The sequence below is a fragment of the Mercenaria mercenaria genome, chromosome 1, assembly GCF_021730395.1.
Source record: "Mercenaria mercenaria strain notata chromosome 1, MADL_Memer_1, whole genome shotgun sequence".
Lineage (NCBI taxonomy): Eukaryota > Metazoa > Mollusca > Bivalvia > Venerida > Veneridae > Mercenaria > Mercenaria mercenaria.
This window is the reverse complement of record NC_069361.1, coordinates 3,529,398-3,547,548: the sequence shown is the minus strand read 5'-3', so window position 1 is coordinate 3,547,548 and position 18,151 is coordinate 3,529,398. Positions and strand designations below refer to the sequence as shown.

The window sequence follows — 18,151 nt, the reverse complement described above, 5'->3', positions numbered from 1 at the left end:
TCACACATAGAGGCCAAAGGTCAGATACAAGAATGACTTTGTTAGGAGCATTTCTTATTCATGCATGGAGGGATTTTGATATAACTTGGGACAAATGTTCACCACTGTGTGGCACCCTTGTTTTTTAGAATTACATCCCTTTGTTTTACGATAAATAGAATATATTGTAACTTATTTATTACTGGCTGTAGGGAAAAATCGACACCAGTTTTCTGTGGTACAACATGCATGTTACGTCCAATTTTTAGGAGCATTTTGACCTATCTCTACCTGGTAAAGAGTTTCTTGTGGACTTATATTATGTAGAATTTTTTTTTCTTTCTTTTTTTTAAGGATTAACTTCCCTTTGTTGTTACTATAAATAACTTATGACACCGTTTTTGATAATTGGTCAAAAGATGCATATGAAAACAACTGTAGGTTTTTATATATATAAGTTTTAATCCAAGTGTTTTGTTATAACATATTCTATATATTATAGTACAATATTGTTTATACATCATTGACAGATATCAGTTCATTATGTTATACTGCGGTAGAGAAAATTAGGTGCATTCCAGTAGGGGACTTTGTATTGCATGGCAATACTTCATTCACTTGTTTTTCCTGTAGTTGTTTCCCATTTTATGCCCCCACACTTGGCAGCATATAGTTATTGCAGCGTCTATCATTTGATCATCCCGATCTGTAACTTTGTCATTCATGGATGGATTTTATAAAAAAAACTTGGCACAAATTAAATGCTCACTCATTTTTTTCATTTTAAGGAAGAAAAACAAACTGATCCAATAATAAATATTCAGTGGGTTAAATATTATAATCACGATTTATAAAAGTATGTACTTAATATATACCAACCAAATAGGTAGTAGCCTGTTGTTTTGAGCACTATTTTCACAGTACTAAGGGAATAAATGAATAAACGAAAGAAAAAACAAGAAGTATATATCATTGAACAGGATTGACTAAGTTAAGCTAAGTACTTTAATGGCGCCCTTCAATGTTTAATACAAAAATGTATTTAAAATTGTAATGAATGTTCCATACTGTTGTTTTCTTTTTCACTTTTAATGAAGTCGGAAATCAGTTCATCCACAATATCCCGAACGATGTGGTCACCACAATATGCATTCTCCCAAAAGATATCATCCATTATCGCATAGTGCGGCAGTTTTCCTTTGATCTTTGCAGTATGTTAAACATGGTAACACACATTAATACTACAAAATCTGTGCTGATATTTTACAAATCTGTTATGATATATATCAACACAGAAATCTCTATAGAGTTTCATTAGAAAAAAAACTGTTGCGATATATATCAGCACAGTAAAACTGTTCCAATATATATCGCAACCCTTTTTCTCTATTGAGGTCCTATCAAGGGAGTATAATTTTTTCCTTTCAAAGAAAAGATGATTTTAGCTCCAATTTACAGTTCACAGAGAAAGAATTGTCACAAACACCTACATTTATAAAGTAAAAGAATACATAAACTAGAATATTTCAAAAACTTGATAGTTATTGCCAAATTCAGAAATACATGAACTATATGAAATTCTGAGATTTCTCAAATATTTCTTTTTCTTTGATTTTTTTACAAACAAAACAACAGGTTTTACAATATGTCTGGCCAATGACTGAAATGCAAAGATTTAAAACCAATGCAGAAATCTGTTGGGTACTTATATCTGGGGAACAATTTTTCCTAAAACAGAAGTTTTAGTGTTTCAGTCAGCGAGGCGCAGAAAGGGAATCAAAAGAGTAAAAATAATAATAAACAAATTTAAATGAAAAAAAATATAAATTTTAATGATAAACTATGCGATAAAACAGTTATAATATGTAGTGCTCGTGTGTTACCAGGATATATCAGAGCTAGGGGTACATCTCGGTATTTTCACTTCACATATCTGTCTCGGCCTACCGGCCTCGACGATATGTGCAGAGAAAAATACCCTTGATGTACACCTAGCTCTGATATATCCTGGTAACACACTCTCACACATACTATAACTATTACGTATTGGTGGCACTACATCGTCACAAACAGATAACTGTCATTGTTGAACAGCAAAATATCCCACTAATTAGTTTGTGCTGCAACAATGTTTATTCTTCAACTTTTTTACATTTTATCGGCGTAAAATTGTTTACAAAGTATCCAAATAACACCGATCAGCCGACTGAATGGTCCTGTGATTTTTCCGATAAATTGCAACCTGTTCTGCGGTAACGTATAACCAGTCAGTCAAATCTAGCGTTAAAGTCTCGTATCCATTCTAGTAATAAGGAAAATGCGATACGCAAGCTAATTTTAGCTCACCTGTCACAAAGTGACAAGGTGAGCTTTTGTGATCGCGTGGCGTCCGTCGTCCGTCCATAAACTTTTGCTTGTGACCACTCTAGAGGTCACATTTTTCATGGGATCTTTATAAAAGTTGGTCAGAATGTTCATCTTGATGATATCTAGGTCAAGTTCGAAACTGGGTCACATGCGGTAGAAAACTAGGTCAGAAGGTCTAAAAATAGAAGAACCTTATGACCTCTCTAGAGGCCATACTTTTCAATGGATCTTCATGAAAATTGGTCAGAATGTTAATCTTGATGACATCTAGGTCAAGTTTGAAACTGGGTCTGTTGCCATCAAAAACTAGGTCAGTAGGTCAAATAATAGAAAAACCTTGTGACCTTTCTAGAGGCCATGTTTTTCATGGGATCTGTATGAAAGTTGTTCTGAATGTTCATCTTGATGATATCTAGATCAAGTTCGAAACTGGGTCAGCTGTGGTCAAAAACTAGGCCAGTAGGTCTAAAAATAGAAGAACCTTGTGACCTCTCTAGAGGCCATACTTTTAAATGGATCTTCATGAAAATTGGTCAGAATGTTCACCTTGATGATATCTAGGTCAAGCTTGAAACTGGGTCTGGTGCCGTCAAAAACTAGGTCAGTAGGTCAAATAATAAAAAACTTGTGACCTGTCTAGAGGCCATATTTTTCATGGGATCTGTATGAAAGTTGGTCTGAATATTCATCTTGATGATATCTAGGTCAAGTTCGAAACTGGGTCAGCTGGGGTCAAAAACTAGGTCAGTAGGTCTTAAAATAGAAAAACCTTTTGACTACTCTAGAGGCCATATTTTTCAATGGATCTTCATGAAAATTTGTCTGAATGTTCACCTTGATGATACCTAGATAAAGTTTGAAACTGGGTCACGTGTGGTCAAAACTAGGTCAGTAGGTATAAAAATAGAAAAACCTTGTGACCTCTCTAGAGGCCATACTCTTCATGGGAGCTTCATGAAAATTGGTGAGAATGTTCACCTTGATAATATCTAGGTCAAGTTCAAAACTGGGTCATGTGCCTTCAAAAACTAGGTCATTAGGTCAAATAATAGAAAAACCTTGTGACCTCTCTAGAAGCCATATTTTTCAACAGATCTTCATGAAAATTGGGTCATGTGGAGACAGGTGAGCGATTCAGGACCATCATGGTCCTCTTGTTTATGAATTGGGTATTAGGAATTTTACTTGCGTTTCATTACACACACTGTATGAATTCAGTTGGGTTTTCTGCAATTTTAATTGCGTAAATACGCAGCTTATCTGGAGCTCTGTATGACATTTTGCCACTTTTAAAAACCATATAATATTATTATGAATGCTTACGTTTTTAAATAACTCCCTTTACTGAATGTGACGGTAGTACATTTTGGAATGTGTGTGTGATCTGTAACTTGCTATGGTCATTCATGGATGGATGATCAGCATAGAAGATACAAGAAAATTTATTCAACATTTTATATAACATTTGCTTTAAGCTATGGTCTGACAAAGAATGAAATAATACAGTTATCTCCCTTTATAGCTCTAAACCCAATTAAGGTATTTTGTTGGATTTTCATAGAAACATCTCATTCACCCATTTGCCATAACATCTCCCATACCTCTGACTGCTAAATTTTCGATATTAACTCTTTTGTGATCACCTTTAATGATAGCTCTAGTTCAGCCTGCATAGGATGATAAAGGACATTAAGAGGAAGTACATTGTATAAGAACCATAACTCTTCCTTGCTTCTCTTGGAAACCTGTTGTGTGACATATTGGGACAATACATTGCGGAGCAAGTACTGTTAGTCTGCGAAGGCTTATTCCCTACTGAACTGATTGGACACAGTACAGTTTATCCTGTCCTTTACTCCTTCACTCTATAGACTTTGAGAGAAATTACAAGGAAATTAAACAGAGAAATTACAAGGAAATTAAATAAAGAAATTACAAGGAAATTAAACCAGTATTTCAGAAGTTTTATTTGGCAGAATAAATAACCAAAAACATTAACCAACATACCAGATAACACTTTCATTTAGATAAGGTAGTTTGGAGGGCATGTGTATTTTCATTAGCAGTCTCTTGTATTACAGCTACATCAAAACATTGTGTCCTCCACTTTTTCCACAGTTTCCATCCAGTCGAAGTGAAGCTTGGTATACATCACTGACATGAAGTGGGCATGTTTGTATTGTTAGTACTTTAATGTGACATCCGATTTTTTTTAAGTTAAAGCCCTGTTGTGGATGTTTTTCTTTATTACTCTATCAAGCATTTTCAGAGGGGACATATGTTATATATTGATAACATCATTATAGTTTTTTGAACATCTCCTTTATTTTGCATGATCTAGATATAATTTAAATGTCAAGGCATCCATGAATTCTACTATTTTAGAGTCTAACAGGTGGTGAACTTAGTTAACTGGTATCTGAGCCAACTTGTTCTCGGTTGGTTAGATTGCCAGTGTTATTTAGGCAAAACATTTTAAACATCTTCCTATAAACCACAATAGAGTATTTAACAGATGAAAAGGGTTTCTGCTCCATTTCTAAACAACACTTTGATCTAAAACTGATAAACTTCATAAGATGATTTCCCATGGTCAGTAAATAACTCGTTTTGTTTAAGGTCAATAGATCAAAGGTCAGGGTCATATTTACCTTGAGACTGAAAACAGTTTCTTCTCAATAACCTAAAAAATGTTTTGACCTAATCGTCAAACTTCATAGGACGGTAGGCAGATGACCCCTTTGTTATTGTGAAGCAGCAGGTCAAATGCTTTGGCTGTTAATCTTCATAGGATGGTTGCCTGTAGCCACACCAGTAATAGATCCCAGTTTAGTGTTGTTTCTGAGGTCACTAGGTCGAAGGTCAAGGTCACAGTATACAGACACCTTCTTGCCTGCAACTGGCCACCACGGAGGGCATATGTGTTTAACAAACAGCGCTTGTCCATCTATTATTTATGTTGTGGTTCTTATTTCATATCATACGACAGTAAAAGTGACTGGAAAGTTCTCATGTTTTCTGTAAAATTCTAATGACCCAAAATTTGGAAAATGTTGTTACTTGAAGAAAGCAAAGGACTAAATTGATCTGGCTCCTAATGACATTTGCAGAAACTACTTGGCCAAATGCTTTCAAACTTCACTCGTCTTTTGCATCATGAGATGACCTTTCAGGACAAGTAACATATAACTCTAGCTTTTGTTTTGTCAAAATTATGCCCCTTTAGAATTTCAGGTTAAAGTTTTTCATGTAAGCAGAGTTTTCAGATTCTAAGGCAACAGTTACTGTTATAAAACTTCACATATATCTCAGGTATCATAAGATGACCTCGAAGGGCAAACTACATATCTCTAGCTTTTATTTTATTGAAATTCTGCCCCTTTTTTAACTTAGAAAATATTGCTAAAGCTTTTCAATGTAAGCTTAGAGTGTTAGGTTGAAGGGCTTCAGATAGTTGATCTCGCTTTCATTACGCAGCTCTGTTATCTTTCTCTGATATAGAACTACATTTGAATGCAAGAATAATATTATTTATAATTATAAATAATCAGATACTCGTTTCAAAATGGTCTTCAGTAAAGATATAGATGTATGTAAATATCTTTAACAACATTAAAGTATATGTTCCACCATATTTAAATGTAAAAGAATGCTAGAAATATTGTAGAACTGTTAAACATTTTTTTAACAGAGACATTTTGTCGTCTTAACACCAGGAAGCAATTCACATGACATTGCATGGGTAAAGTTAGTATAATTTGGTTAAAACTATTGAAAATACATAAAAAAGAAAGAAAATGTGTTCGTTTTACATATAAGATGAAAATATTCTCCACTTATAACACTGATTTCACATTTCAGTTGTGGCTGCCCCATTCATGAAAATATTGCATCTGTTGTTGGCAACACTTGGTGAAATAAATTTCGACCTAACAAATATCCTCAATATATATATATATGGAACCTCCTAGTTCATGCCACATGAGGGAACATTAGCTTTTACCTGTTTACATGGCAGTTGATTAATTTTTCAGCAGGTGAAAGAGATGATGATGCTGACAAGGAAGGGTCAGCGGCGGGGGCAGGAGCGGCAGCTTCAGGTGAACAGGAAGGTAAATCAGGAGGAGAGACACAAAGTAAACCCAGTCTGTTAGAGCAAACAACATCCAAACAGTCTTCATGTATGTATGCTAGAACCTGTGTTTTAATGAATAGTAAACTTTGTTTGACGCTTGCCTACAGATTATAGGTATAGTGTAGATTGAAGTAGATTATTAATAATTGGGTTTGTTAGTGACCCTCAAAGGAAATGATTATGTGGGGTCAGTATGAAAAATGAGGGGGGGGGGGGGGGGGGCTCAAAGGAAATGATTATGTGGGGTCAGTATGAAAAATGGGGGGGGGGGGGGGGAGCCAAATCCCGTTGCCAATATTTATGATACTGACCTGGAGGGTCACTAACAAACCTAAATATTGATTTGTTTTATCAGCTTCTTATTTTTAGCCTAAAATAACATAAGAAACTGCTGACCCAACACAGAAATATAGATGGTCACTATGTGACCACCTTTAATCAATGAAAAATGCTAGAATCTTATGAGAGATAAAACGAAAGATCTGAAATGACTTACTACAAGTACATGAAAAAATTATGTAGCCCATTTTAAGTTTTTAAAGTAAAGAAATCAGTCAAAAGATTATGGAGCTCCCATCCGTGAATGAAATATATATCTTGTTATTACTAGTGCGATATCGGTTTTATATATATATCCATGTAAGATTTCATTGTATATTACAAGCAGCTTAGGTGTCAAAATTCAGAAATTTGAATATCAAGTGAAGTAACCACCTGAAAGATATTGTAATAAAGTAGAGCCATAAAGCTGCTGTAGCTTAATCACCATAAAGAAAAGCTTATCACACTTTTATACTAAATATCCTATAATATAACCTGTTTTTCAGCTGAGTTCTTGAACTATTTTCGTAAGGCCCTACATTTAAAAGATGATGAGCCAAAACCAGAGAGTGTCCTTGATGAGGTCAGTTTTGAAGGTATTGCTAGATATATTGCCAGTGACAAGTGTAAGAAAATTGTCACCATGGCAGGTGCAGGAATATCCACATGTAAGTTATTTATATACTAAACTTATATATCTCCTCCTGTCTATTTCTGATAATTGTTCTATTTCTCCCAAACTCTGGCTCTGATGATTGATGTAAATCTCTCACATTCTGTCACTTTTGTTTCAGATTCATCTATTCTCCCATATTCTGGCTATGATGATTGATCAGTTTCTCCCCAGTAAGTTCTGTCCATGATAATTGGTCTATTTTGTCAAATTCCAGCTACATTTCATTTGTGTATGATGATAAATCTATTTCTTTGAAATTCTTGCTATAATGATTGATATATTTTTAGCTCGACTATTCGAAGAATAAGTAGAGCTATCCTACTCACCGTCGGCGTCGGCGTCACACCCTGGTTAAGTTTTTCGTACCAGTCCACATTTTGACAAAGTCTTTTGAGATAAAGCTTTGAAACTTTCAACACTTGTTTACCATCACCATGTCCAGTTATAGGCAAGAGTACATAACTCTGTCAAGCATTTTGACTGAATTATGGCCCCTTTTGACTTAGAAATCTTGGTTAAGTTTTTCGTACCAGTTCATATTTTGACAAAGTCTTTTGAGATAAAGCTTTGAAACTTTCAACACTTGTTTACCATCACCATGTCCAGTTGTATGCAAGAGTACATAACTCCATCAAGCAGTTTGGTTGAATTATGGCCCCTTTTTGACTTAGAAATCTTGGTTAAGTTTTTCGTACCAGGCCACATTTTGACAAAGTCTTTTGAGATAAAGCTTTGAAACTTACAACACTTGTTTACCATCACAATGTCCAGTTGTAGGCAAGAGTACATAACTCCAACAAGCATTTTGACTGAATTATGGCCCCTTTTGACTAAGAAATCTTGGTTAAGTTTTTCGTACCAGTTTATATTTTGTGTAAAGTGTTTGACATATGGCTTTGAAACTTTTATATCTTGTTCAGTATAATAGTCTCTATCAGTAGGCAAGAGTACGTAACTGTCTCGTCTTTTTTGGCTGAATTATGGCCCTTTTTGAACTTGGAAATTGGTTCTGTTTTGTTTATGTCCATGTTTTGTCAAGACTATTTGACATATGGCTTTTAAACTTTAAACACTTGTTTATCATTATGATTTCCATCTGTAGGCAAGAGTACATAACTCTGACAACTATTTTGACTGAATTATGGCCCTTTTTGGACTTTGAAATTTGTTCAGTTTTTTTTTTAACAAGTCAGCGTTTTGTCAAAACTATTTGAACTGTGGCTTTGAAACTTTTAACACTAGTTTATCAACATGATTTCCATCTGTAGGCAAGAGTACATAACTCTGTCAACTATTTTGACTGAATTATGGCCCTTTTTAGACTTGGAAATTAGATAAATTTTTCATATAAGTCCATGTTTTGCCTAACATATAACTTAACATATTTGCCATCATGGTCACACATTGCCATTTAGTGCAAGACTAATCGAAATCCACAAATACAGGAACATTTTTTGTTTAATCCATTTTTTTGTTTAGTCTGAAAATCTATGGAAATATTTTGACCCCATTCTTCAATCAATTCTTCGAATAGTCGAGCGCGCAATCATCCGACAGCTCTTGTTCTCAATCCTTGTTCTAATGATTGATCATTAATAATTCTGTCAAAAATGATTAATATATTTCTCCTCAAATGTTGCTCCAATGATGGATCTATTTCTTCTCAGTTCTGTCTAAAATGATTAATATATTTCTCCTTAAATGTTGCTCTAATGATGGATCTATTTCTCCTCAATTCTGTCAAAAATGATTAATATATTTCTCCTCAAATGTTGCTCTAATGATGGATCTATTTCTCCTCAGTTCTGTCAAAAATGATTAATATATTTCTCCTCAAATGTTGCTCTAATGATGGATCTATTTCTCCTCAGTTCTGTCAAAAATGACTAATATATTTCTCCTCAAATGTTGCTCTAATGATGGATCTATTTCTCCTCAATTCTGTCAAAAATGATTAATATATTTCTCCTCAAATGTTGCTCTAAAGATGGATCTATTTCTCCACAATTCTGTCAAAAATGATTAATACATTTCTCTTCAAATGTTGCTCTAATGATGGATCTGTTCTCCTCAATTCTGTCTAAAATGATTAATATATTTCTCCTCAAATTCAGAGCTCCAGATAAGGTTTTGTGCAATTAGTAATGGTACTACCTGATATTTTTTTTTCTAATTAGTAATGGTACTACCTGATATTTTGTGAAATTAATAATGGTAGTTCCAGATAGCAGACAAAAAATTGCAGCAACCATGAACTCATCAACTTTAGGAAGAAGTGGGAAATTTTTTTCTACCTGAACGCTGTTGAATGATTCGAAAGTTGGCTATAATTTTCTTGTTTCTAGGTAAAAAGCATTGATGTGACCATTCATTTTCTTAGTTATATCATTTCCCATACAGTGGTTATTGTTTCATTACAGAATTCTGTAAAAAGTTGTTTTAAAAAATTAAATCTAACCTGGCGATCTTTTGGTTGTCATAACAAATGTTGCTCTAATGATGGATCTATTTCTCCTCAATTCTGTCTAAAATGATTGATCTATTTCTCCTCAAATGTTGCTCTAATGATGGATCTATTTCTCCTCATTTCTGACTCAAATAATTGACTCTGTCTGACTCTATTTTTTTTATATATTTCTCCTCAGTTCTGGTTCTGATGGATTATCTTTTTCTTTAAATATGGATAGTCTATAACAAAAAGTATCTTCAGATCAAATATGGAAACTGTGTGAAATAGGCATTTCAAGCTTAAAGGCCTAGATTCACTACTATATAAGTGCCCCCCCCCCCCCCCCCCCCCCCCCCAATCCCAATATACAACTCCCATCTTATCTGCTGCTTATCAGCGATTATGTAACAGTAACTGATTAGAGGGCAATTAGCACAGCAGGGACCCCAACTAGACCATGAAGATGTGTGCAGTGGAGTTGAAAGAAATTAATTTTTCTTCAGGGAATGTCATGTGGAATGATAATAATAATAATTATTATTTTGATATTATATAGATGATAATAACTATTACTTTAATGTTATAGTAATAATAATAATAATAATAAAAATAATCATAATGATAATTATTATCATAATAACTATTATTATATTACATATAGGATGGTAAAAATACAGTAACAATATTGAAAATAATAATGATAATAAAACACTAGTATAGTGAAAACTTCAAGAGTTCTTTGTGCTGACAAAAAATTAATATAAAATTATTGTGTTCCATCTATACTCAATTTTCATTTTCAGTTTGTTGCCAAGAGTGACTTTTTTCAAGCTTTGCTTTGTAACTTTGAAATGCAGATACTGTTTTCAATTTTGTAACTAATTCTTTTATTTTACAGCTGCAGGGATACCAGACTTCAGATCACCGGGTACTGGACTCTACGACAACCTTGAGAAATATAATCTACCTACCCCACAGGCTGTCTTTGACATTGGATATTTTCGGGTATTTTTTATACATTGTTTGCTGCATGCTATTATGCATTTAAATATCATTTGGATGAAACATAGTTTGAATTACTGCTTTGAGATTAAAAAAAGAATCTTTCAGCTGAGAGTTAAACAGTAATACTTACTGAGATGGATTTTTTTTTTAATTTAAACATGACTGTCTTATAAATCATCTTGGGCAAAAATGTTAAGATAAATATTTTTTCAAAATTTTATGTTATTGCCTTTAGCCCTTATCATGCTAGACACGGCTGATTCTGCCTTTGCGCCCAGTGTAGATCATAATCAGCCTGCACATCCGTGCAGTCTGATCATGATCTGCACTGTTCGCCATTCACTCAGTATCTTTTGGTAAAGCACCCCTTTTAACAGTTAATGGTACTGTCCAAAGTGAAAGATGGACAAGTTCAGCAGTGTATAAAGGGTTAGTGTATATGCTAACTTAGACACCTTGAAAAAAAATCCATAAGAATGGGACAATTGATAATCAAAATGTCTATTTGGTTTTCAAAATTTTCATTAGGAAATACATTGAGTTAAAATGTACCTACAGAACACTTTGAAAAATCTTCATTTCAAAAAGTTCAATGCTTTTGTGACCCTTTGAATTTACTGGTTAAGTTAGTAGGGTAAAACATTACCTCATCATAGGCAGCAGTGTGGTCTTTCATGGCAAATTTTGTTATGTAGGGACCGCTATATACAGTGTACCTTTTTTCAGCACAAGTTTTTGTTTAAAAGGCAGTGGAAATATTTTGTGTCAGAAAGAAAAACTTTGTTCTAGGTAACTGGCAAAAACACTGATACATGCCTGATTATAACATATCAGTATTTAATATCACAGATTTCAACATTATTTTGGAGAAGAAATTGTTACTAGGCCTTTTACTCAACTGTTACTTATTAGATATTGATGATTTATTAGATTTAATAGGGAAATAAATTTTCTTGCATAATTTTCTATTACTGTTACTATTTTAGGAAAACCCAGAACCCTTCTTTACTTTGTGCAAGGAGCTGTTTCCTGGCTCATTCATGGTAAGGGTTTCTTTGATAACTTGTGATGATAAGGGATAATTATAACCAATGAATCAGTGTAATAGTCTGGAAGTTGTAACATCTGTTGGACTACAAAACAGGTGGTTTTGGTAGCAGTATTTAAACCTTAAAGATAAATTGACAGACTGAAGAAGTTACGAAATTATGAAAATATAATTTAGTAATTAGTTGACATTTAAAACATTGGTTTTACTAATCACAATTCCACAACATGGAACTGTAGCACCTTAGTTCATTAAACATCTATCACTTTATGAGTAGCCTATCCACAAGGTCAATTTAGAAAGCCTTAAATCATATTTTGCGAGTTCAGTCAGTTTAAAATGTCTGTATTTTACTTGTAGCCAACACCTTGCCATTACTTCCTTAAACTGCTGGAAAAGAAGAACAAACTGTTGACACATTTTACACAGGTATGGATCAATGCTTTTTTATGCCCCCGAAGGGAGGCATATTAGTTTTCAACTGTCCGTCCGTTAGTTCGTTCGTTCGTTCGTTAGTCACAACGTTAACTTTTTGCATGAAGGCACTTTCCTCTCAAACCACTGCACCCAGGACCTTCAAACTTCACATGTTGATAGTACTTATTGAGTACACCACCCCTACTGACTTTGGGGTCACCAGGTCAAAGGTCAAGGTCACAGGGGCCAACGTTAACTTTTTGCATGAAGGCACTGTACTCGCGAACCACTGCACCCAGGACCTTCAAACTTCACATGCTGATAATACTTATTGAGTACACCACCCCTACTGACTTTGGGGTCACCAGGTCAAAGTTTAAGGTCACAGGGGACAACGTTAACTTTTTGCATGAAGGCACTTTACTTGCAAACCACTGCACCCAGGACCTTTAAACTTCACATGCTGATAGTACTTATTGAGTACACCACGCCTACTGGCGTTGGGGTCACCAGGTCAAAGGTCAAGGTCACAGGGGCTAACATTAACTTTTTGCATGAAGGCACTTTACTCCCGAACCACTACACCAAGGACCTTCAAACTTCACATGCTGATAGTACTTATTGAGTACACCACGCCTACTGACTTTGGGGTCACCAGGTCAAAGCTCAAGGTCACAGGGGCCAACGTTAACTTTTTGCATGAAGGCACTTTATTCGCGAACCACTGCACCCAGGACCTTCAAACTTTACATGCTGATAGTTCTTATTGAGTACACCAACCCTACTGACTTTGGGTTCACCAGGTCAAAGGTCAAGGTCACAGGGGTCAACGTTAATTTTTTGCATGAAGGCACTTTACTCGCGAACCACTGCACCCAGGACCTTCAAACTTAACATGCTGATCGTACTTATTGAGTACACCACCCCTACTGACTTTGGGGTCACCAGGTCAAAGGTCAAGGTGCTGTTGGGGCATTTGTCACCATTAGTGACAGCTCTTGTTTACATTTATGTCGATACGCCATTTTACCCAGGTATAGGGAACTTTCTGTTATCTTCCTTTCATCATGTTGTTGAACAGGGAGTCATTCATGGTCATTTTATCATATATTCAAATTGTATTGATATCAATGTTTCAATAATTGAAACTTGATTCTTTAAGAAATATGTGAATGGTAGCGTATATCTGGCTGCACCTGATCAGTGAATTTTGCAAATCATTACATTAGAGGCAGATTCAAGTGTGTTTTCTGCAGCAAAGCAACAGCAAAAAAATCTTAGAGCTACATTTTCTCCTTAAATTTCACAAATGACAGACACTTTGCTTTTCAGGGGTTTGAATCCCTAGTGTATATTGAAATAAAAACATGCTTGAATTATATTTAAATGCACAGGTAAATGCATAACGTGTTGGAACGAAAAAAATGTTGAAGTTTCCTTGATTTTAAGTGGGAGTAGCGTTAAGTTTTATTTTCCCTATTTATTCTAGAGCTACTGTCATTCCAAAGCATATAATACTGTCATATTACAAAATAAAGTGCTAGTACTGCTTCTTTTTAACTGAAATATTGAAATCTTCCAATGTCAAGGATGTGCTTTAGAATTACAAAAGTATTTGTATATACATGTATGCTATATAGTAAATATTTGTGATATATTACTTTGATATGACATTTATGAAAATAATTTTATCCAGAATATAGACACACTTGAGCGTGTAGCTGGGCTGAGTGAAGATAAGATTGTAGAGGCTCATGGTACATTCAATACAGGACATTGTCAGACATGTGGAGCGGAATATACACAAGCATGGATGAAAGGTAAGGCAATGAAAGTATATCTTATTAGGGAAAAAAGATGCAAATGTATCTTATGAGTGCTTGTATTTAGAAATCTTTTGCTCACCCTAGAGATGGAACGCCGGGTATTCCTATTGAAATATCAATGTGAGATAATCTCAAAAGAAGTTACTCGTCCGCTTAACTCAATAAGGAGAATGCAAATTACACGTCGCAGGGTTGCGAGTTTAATCCCAGGGGTTGTATGTTTTCTGTGACAATTTGATAAAAGACATTGTGTCTTAAAGCATTTGTCCTCCACCTCTGATTCATTTGGGGAAATTGGCAGTTACTTGCGGAGAACAGGTTTGTACTGGTACAGAATCCAGGAACACTGGTTAGGTTAACTGCCTACCGTAACATAACTGAAATACTGTTGAAAAACCAAAAAAAAAAAAAAAAATCTAAAGTAGTCATACATTATCACATAACCCTGGATTTTCGAAAATTTGTTGTTTATCTACACACTTTACATAGTCATTGTTAGATAACTTAATTGTAGCATAACGACACTGTTACTGATGTAAGGGCGCAGTAGTTATCAGAATACATACCATTTCCAAAATCTAGCATAGCGGCAATCCGAAAGCACACTTCAGCAGTATATTGGGGCCCTATACTGATTGCAGCCGTGTTTATATTACCAATAATGCGGTAATCTGTTTAATAGATAATAGTTGGAGAAAAGTTTATCCCCATCCCACCTAAGTTTCGGGGGATAAACTTTTCGGAAACTAGGTGGATAAACTTAAAGGCACAAGCCTACAGATTTTAGCTAAAAATATCCTTCTTTAAAATTGAAATTAAGTCATATTATGAAAACTAGAATATGAGTTTTGTTTTTGTTTCTAAACTATCGTAAAATGCCAAATCAAGAAGAAGAAAAAATGCCCACAATGGGAATCGAACCTGGACTGCTGCGGCAATAAAGAACTTTTCTGCCTTCATCACCACTACCACGATGAAGAATATTGTGTTTACTGTGTGGTAAATGTAGATATTTATAATCAAGGTAGTGTACGTCGAGTAAAGCATTACTAACACTTTTCGATTTTCGTTGTAAGAATTAGTAAAAACAACTAATTCTAATGTGTTTCCATAATATATAGTCTGTCAGTAATAAAGATTCAAAGCATTCTTCAGAAATATAGCATTAATTTCCAGATATCTAAAAAAATCTTTCTTTTTTTGTTTTCGTACAATCTGGAAGCCTTTTAAGTTTAGAAAGACAGTAACCTAATACATGTATTCTTTTTATCCTGCAGTCAATAAAATTTATGTATAACATATATTTGTTTAAAAAAAAATGTTTTTCAATACAAAAATAATCTACACAGAATTTTACTCATTAAATTCCTACGCCCTTGCTTGATTCAGTTTAACACAGTTTATTAACCTTTACCCTGCTAAATTTCTAAAATGGACTGGTCCATCATTCAATTTTGGTAATACCATTTATTAATTAAGGGGTGTTCACTGAAAGTTTACTGACTGAATAGCAAACAGTATAGACCATGGTCATCCTGCACAGATGTGCAGGCTGATCTTGGTCTGCACTGGTTGCAAAGGCAGAATCACATGCCTCAAGCAGGCTAAAGGTTAATGAATATACGGTATTTCAGATCAGATATTCAGTGAGACCAGTGAATCGCCTGTACCAAAGTGCACACAGCAGGACTGTGAAGGTGTTGTAAAACCAGGTACTCCTTCCTTAATATTGTAAAATATATAGCAATAACTTTTTATATGCCCAAAAGGACGTATTATGTTATACCCCCGGTGTCCGTCTGTCCGTCCGTCCGTTAGCAATTTCGTGTCCGCTCTGTAACTCTTGAACCCCTTAAAGGATTTCAAAGAAACTTGACACAAATGTTCACCACACAGAGATGACGTGCAGAGCGCATGTTTCGGATGTCTTGCTTCAAGGTCAAGGTCACAGGGGTCAAAGGTCATACCAGTTTGTTTCATGTCCGCTCTGTAACTCTTGAACCCCTTAAAGGATTTCAAAGAAACTTGGCACAAATGTTCACCACACTGAGACGATATGCAGTGCATGTTTCGGTTGACTCGCTTCAAGGTCAAGGTCACAGGTGTCAAAGGTCATATATGACTGCTTTGTGTATATTGCTCTGCATTGCAGTGCTCTTGTTTTTATTTGGCAGATACCTTTTTTGTTCCAAAACGGAGACCACTTTTCCATGGTACAACATGGATGGTATGTCCAATTTTTAGGTGTATTTTGACATACTTCTACCTTGTAAGGATTTTTTTGTGGACTTAGATTTTTTTTTTTTTTTTTTTGATTTTCTTCCTTTTGTTGTTCCTGTCCTTTGGGCTTCATCAGTCAAATTCTTTAAATTTTTCACCCATCCTCTGATGTAATCTTCGGGCGTATATTGCCCCGATTGGCAGAGCTCTTGTTTTTAGGTGGTGTGAAGATTTGAAATCGTTAAATGTCACAAAAACTTATTAATAATGATAAAATTTAATGAAAATTGTTTCAAGCTTGCGTAAATATGTTTTAGATATATTTAAGATTAGCATTGTTCATTGTATAACTAATGACAGATGTGTAGGTATCGTTTTGGCCCTGTTTATGATTATCAACATTGATTAATTAATAGAATTTTTCTTACACTTCAGATATTGTGTTTTTTGGAGAGAATTTACCAAAGAAATTTTCAGAGCATCTTTCAGTGAGTTTTCTGGATTTATAACAGACAGTTCTAAACTATCTTTAAAAAAAATGCCAAATCAAGAAAAAGATATGCTGGGGTCTGGAATCGAACCTGGGTCGCCTTGGCAATAGAAATTTTCTGGTGTTCTTAACCAATACACCTTGCAGGAATTTGTGCCTAAAGACTGTTAAAATATAAAGATGTGAAGATTTTTAAGTGATACAGTTTACCTCCAGTACAAACGCTTTTCAATTTTAAATGGAAAAATAAGTTAAAACAACTGATTCTCCAGTGTTTCTCATGTGTTTCCGTAACATATAACCTGTCAGTTTCTAAGTTTCAAAGCCTTCTTAAGTAATAATATCCTGATATCTTAAAATTTCCTTTTCTTTTGTTGTTGTACAATCTGGAGATCAGTACCTTTAAATTAAAGTAAAAATTACTACTTTTATTACTAACTTGTCAAAGTATTAATGTATAAGTACTTAAAGATGTTAAATCAAAATGTAAGCGCATACATCGTAACATGTACAATGTATACAGTCAAATATTGATCACACAAAATGCATGAGTTACTCAGGATTTCATGCAGCTCAAACCAAACATAGGCTAGCTTTAAGCTCTGTCAGCTCAGATATGTCAAAAAACAAACAGTTTGAGTTATCTCGGGATATATCACATGATTCTCAGAAAACTTTAAAAAAAATTGTATATATACTTTCGTTCTGACCACTGAAGGTGCAGTTTTGTCACCTAAGTTCAAGTTGGCCAGAAAAAAATAGGTCATTGCACAAGAACTAGTTGTCATACTGGAGTGATCAAGTTATTGATGCTACACCCAGCCAGAGTAATTTCATAAAGAAAATGTAAAGAAAATGACCAGGACTGCACACATTGATAGTGCTTAAGTGAGCATTGTTTCACAGGGAGTTACATAACATTGACCATTTGAATTTGTGACAGGATTTAGGGAACTGTGATTGCCTGATTGTCATGGGAACATCACTGGTTGTGCAGCCGTTTGCTTCTTTAACTGCAAGGTATGAAATGAACATTTGCTTCATTTATGGGTATTTTATATTAAAAAGGAATTTTATATAATGATTTCATAGAAAGCTCTGAAGAAATTCATTGCTCTTGTCAATACAGTAGATAATATAGTAGAGCTTTATTGATAATACATGCATTATGTGAGAAGCAGTGTACGGAATGTTACAGTAACCATGGAAAGCATGCAT

At 34.6% G+C, this 18,151-nt stretch overlaps 1 protein-coding gene across 1 annotated transcript in view; it reads left to right on the top strand.

The window, feature by feature from the left end:
* LOC123524735 (uncharacterized) overlaps positions 1–18,151 on the top strand; it is a 66,911-nt gene that overhangs the window by 3,880 nt on the left and 44,880 nt on the right. The window contains exons 2-10 of the mRNA XM_053522221.1: positions 6,381–6,527; positions 7,309–7,470; positions 10,826–10,932; positions 11,919–11,975; positions 12,341–12,409; positions 14,094–14,217; positions 15,858–15,935; positions 16,879–16,931; positions 17,877–17,953. Of these exons, the coding sequence (XP_053378196.1) occupies positions 6,381–6,527; positions 7,309–7,470; positions 10,826–10,932; positions 11,919–11,975; positions 12,341–12,409; positions 14,094–14,217; positions 15,858–15,935; positions 16,879–16,931; positions 17,877–17,953 (874 nt within the window). The remainder of the gene's footprint in view (positions 1–6,380; positions 6,528–7,308; positions 7,471–10,825; positions 10,933–11,918; positions 11,976–12,340; positions 12,410–14,093; positions 14,218–15,857; positions 15,936–16,878; positions 16,932–17,876; positions 17,954–18,151) is intronic.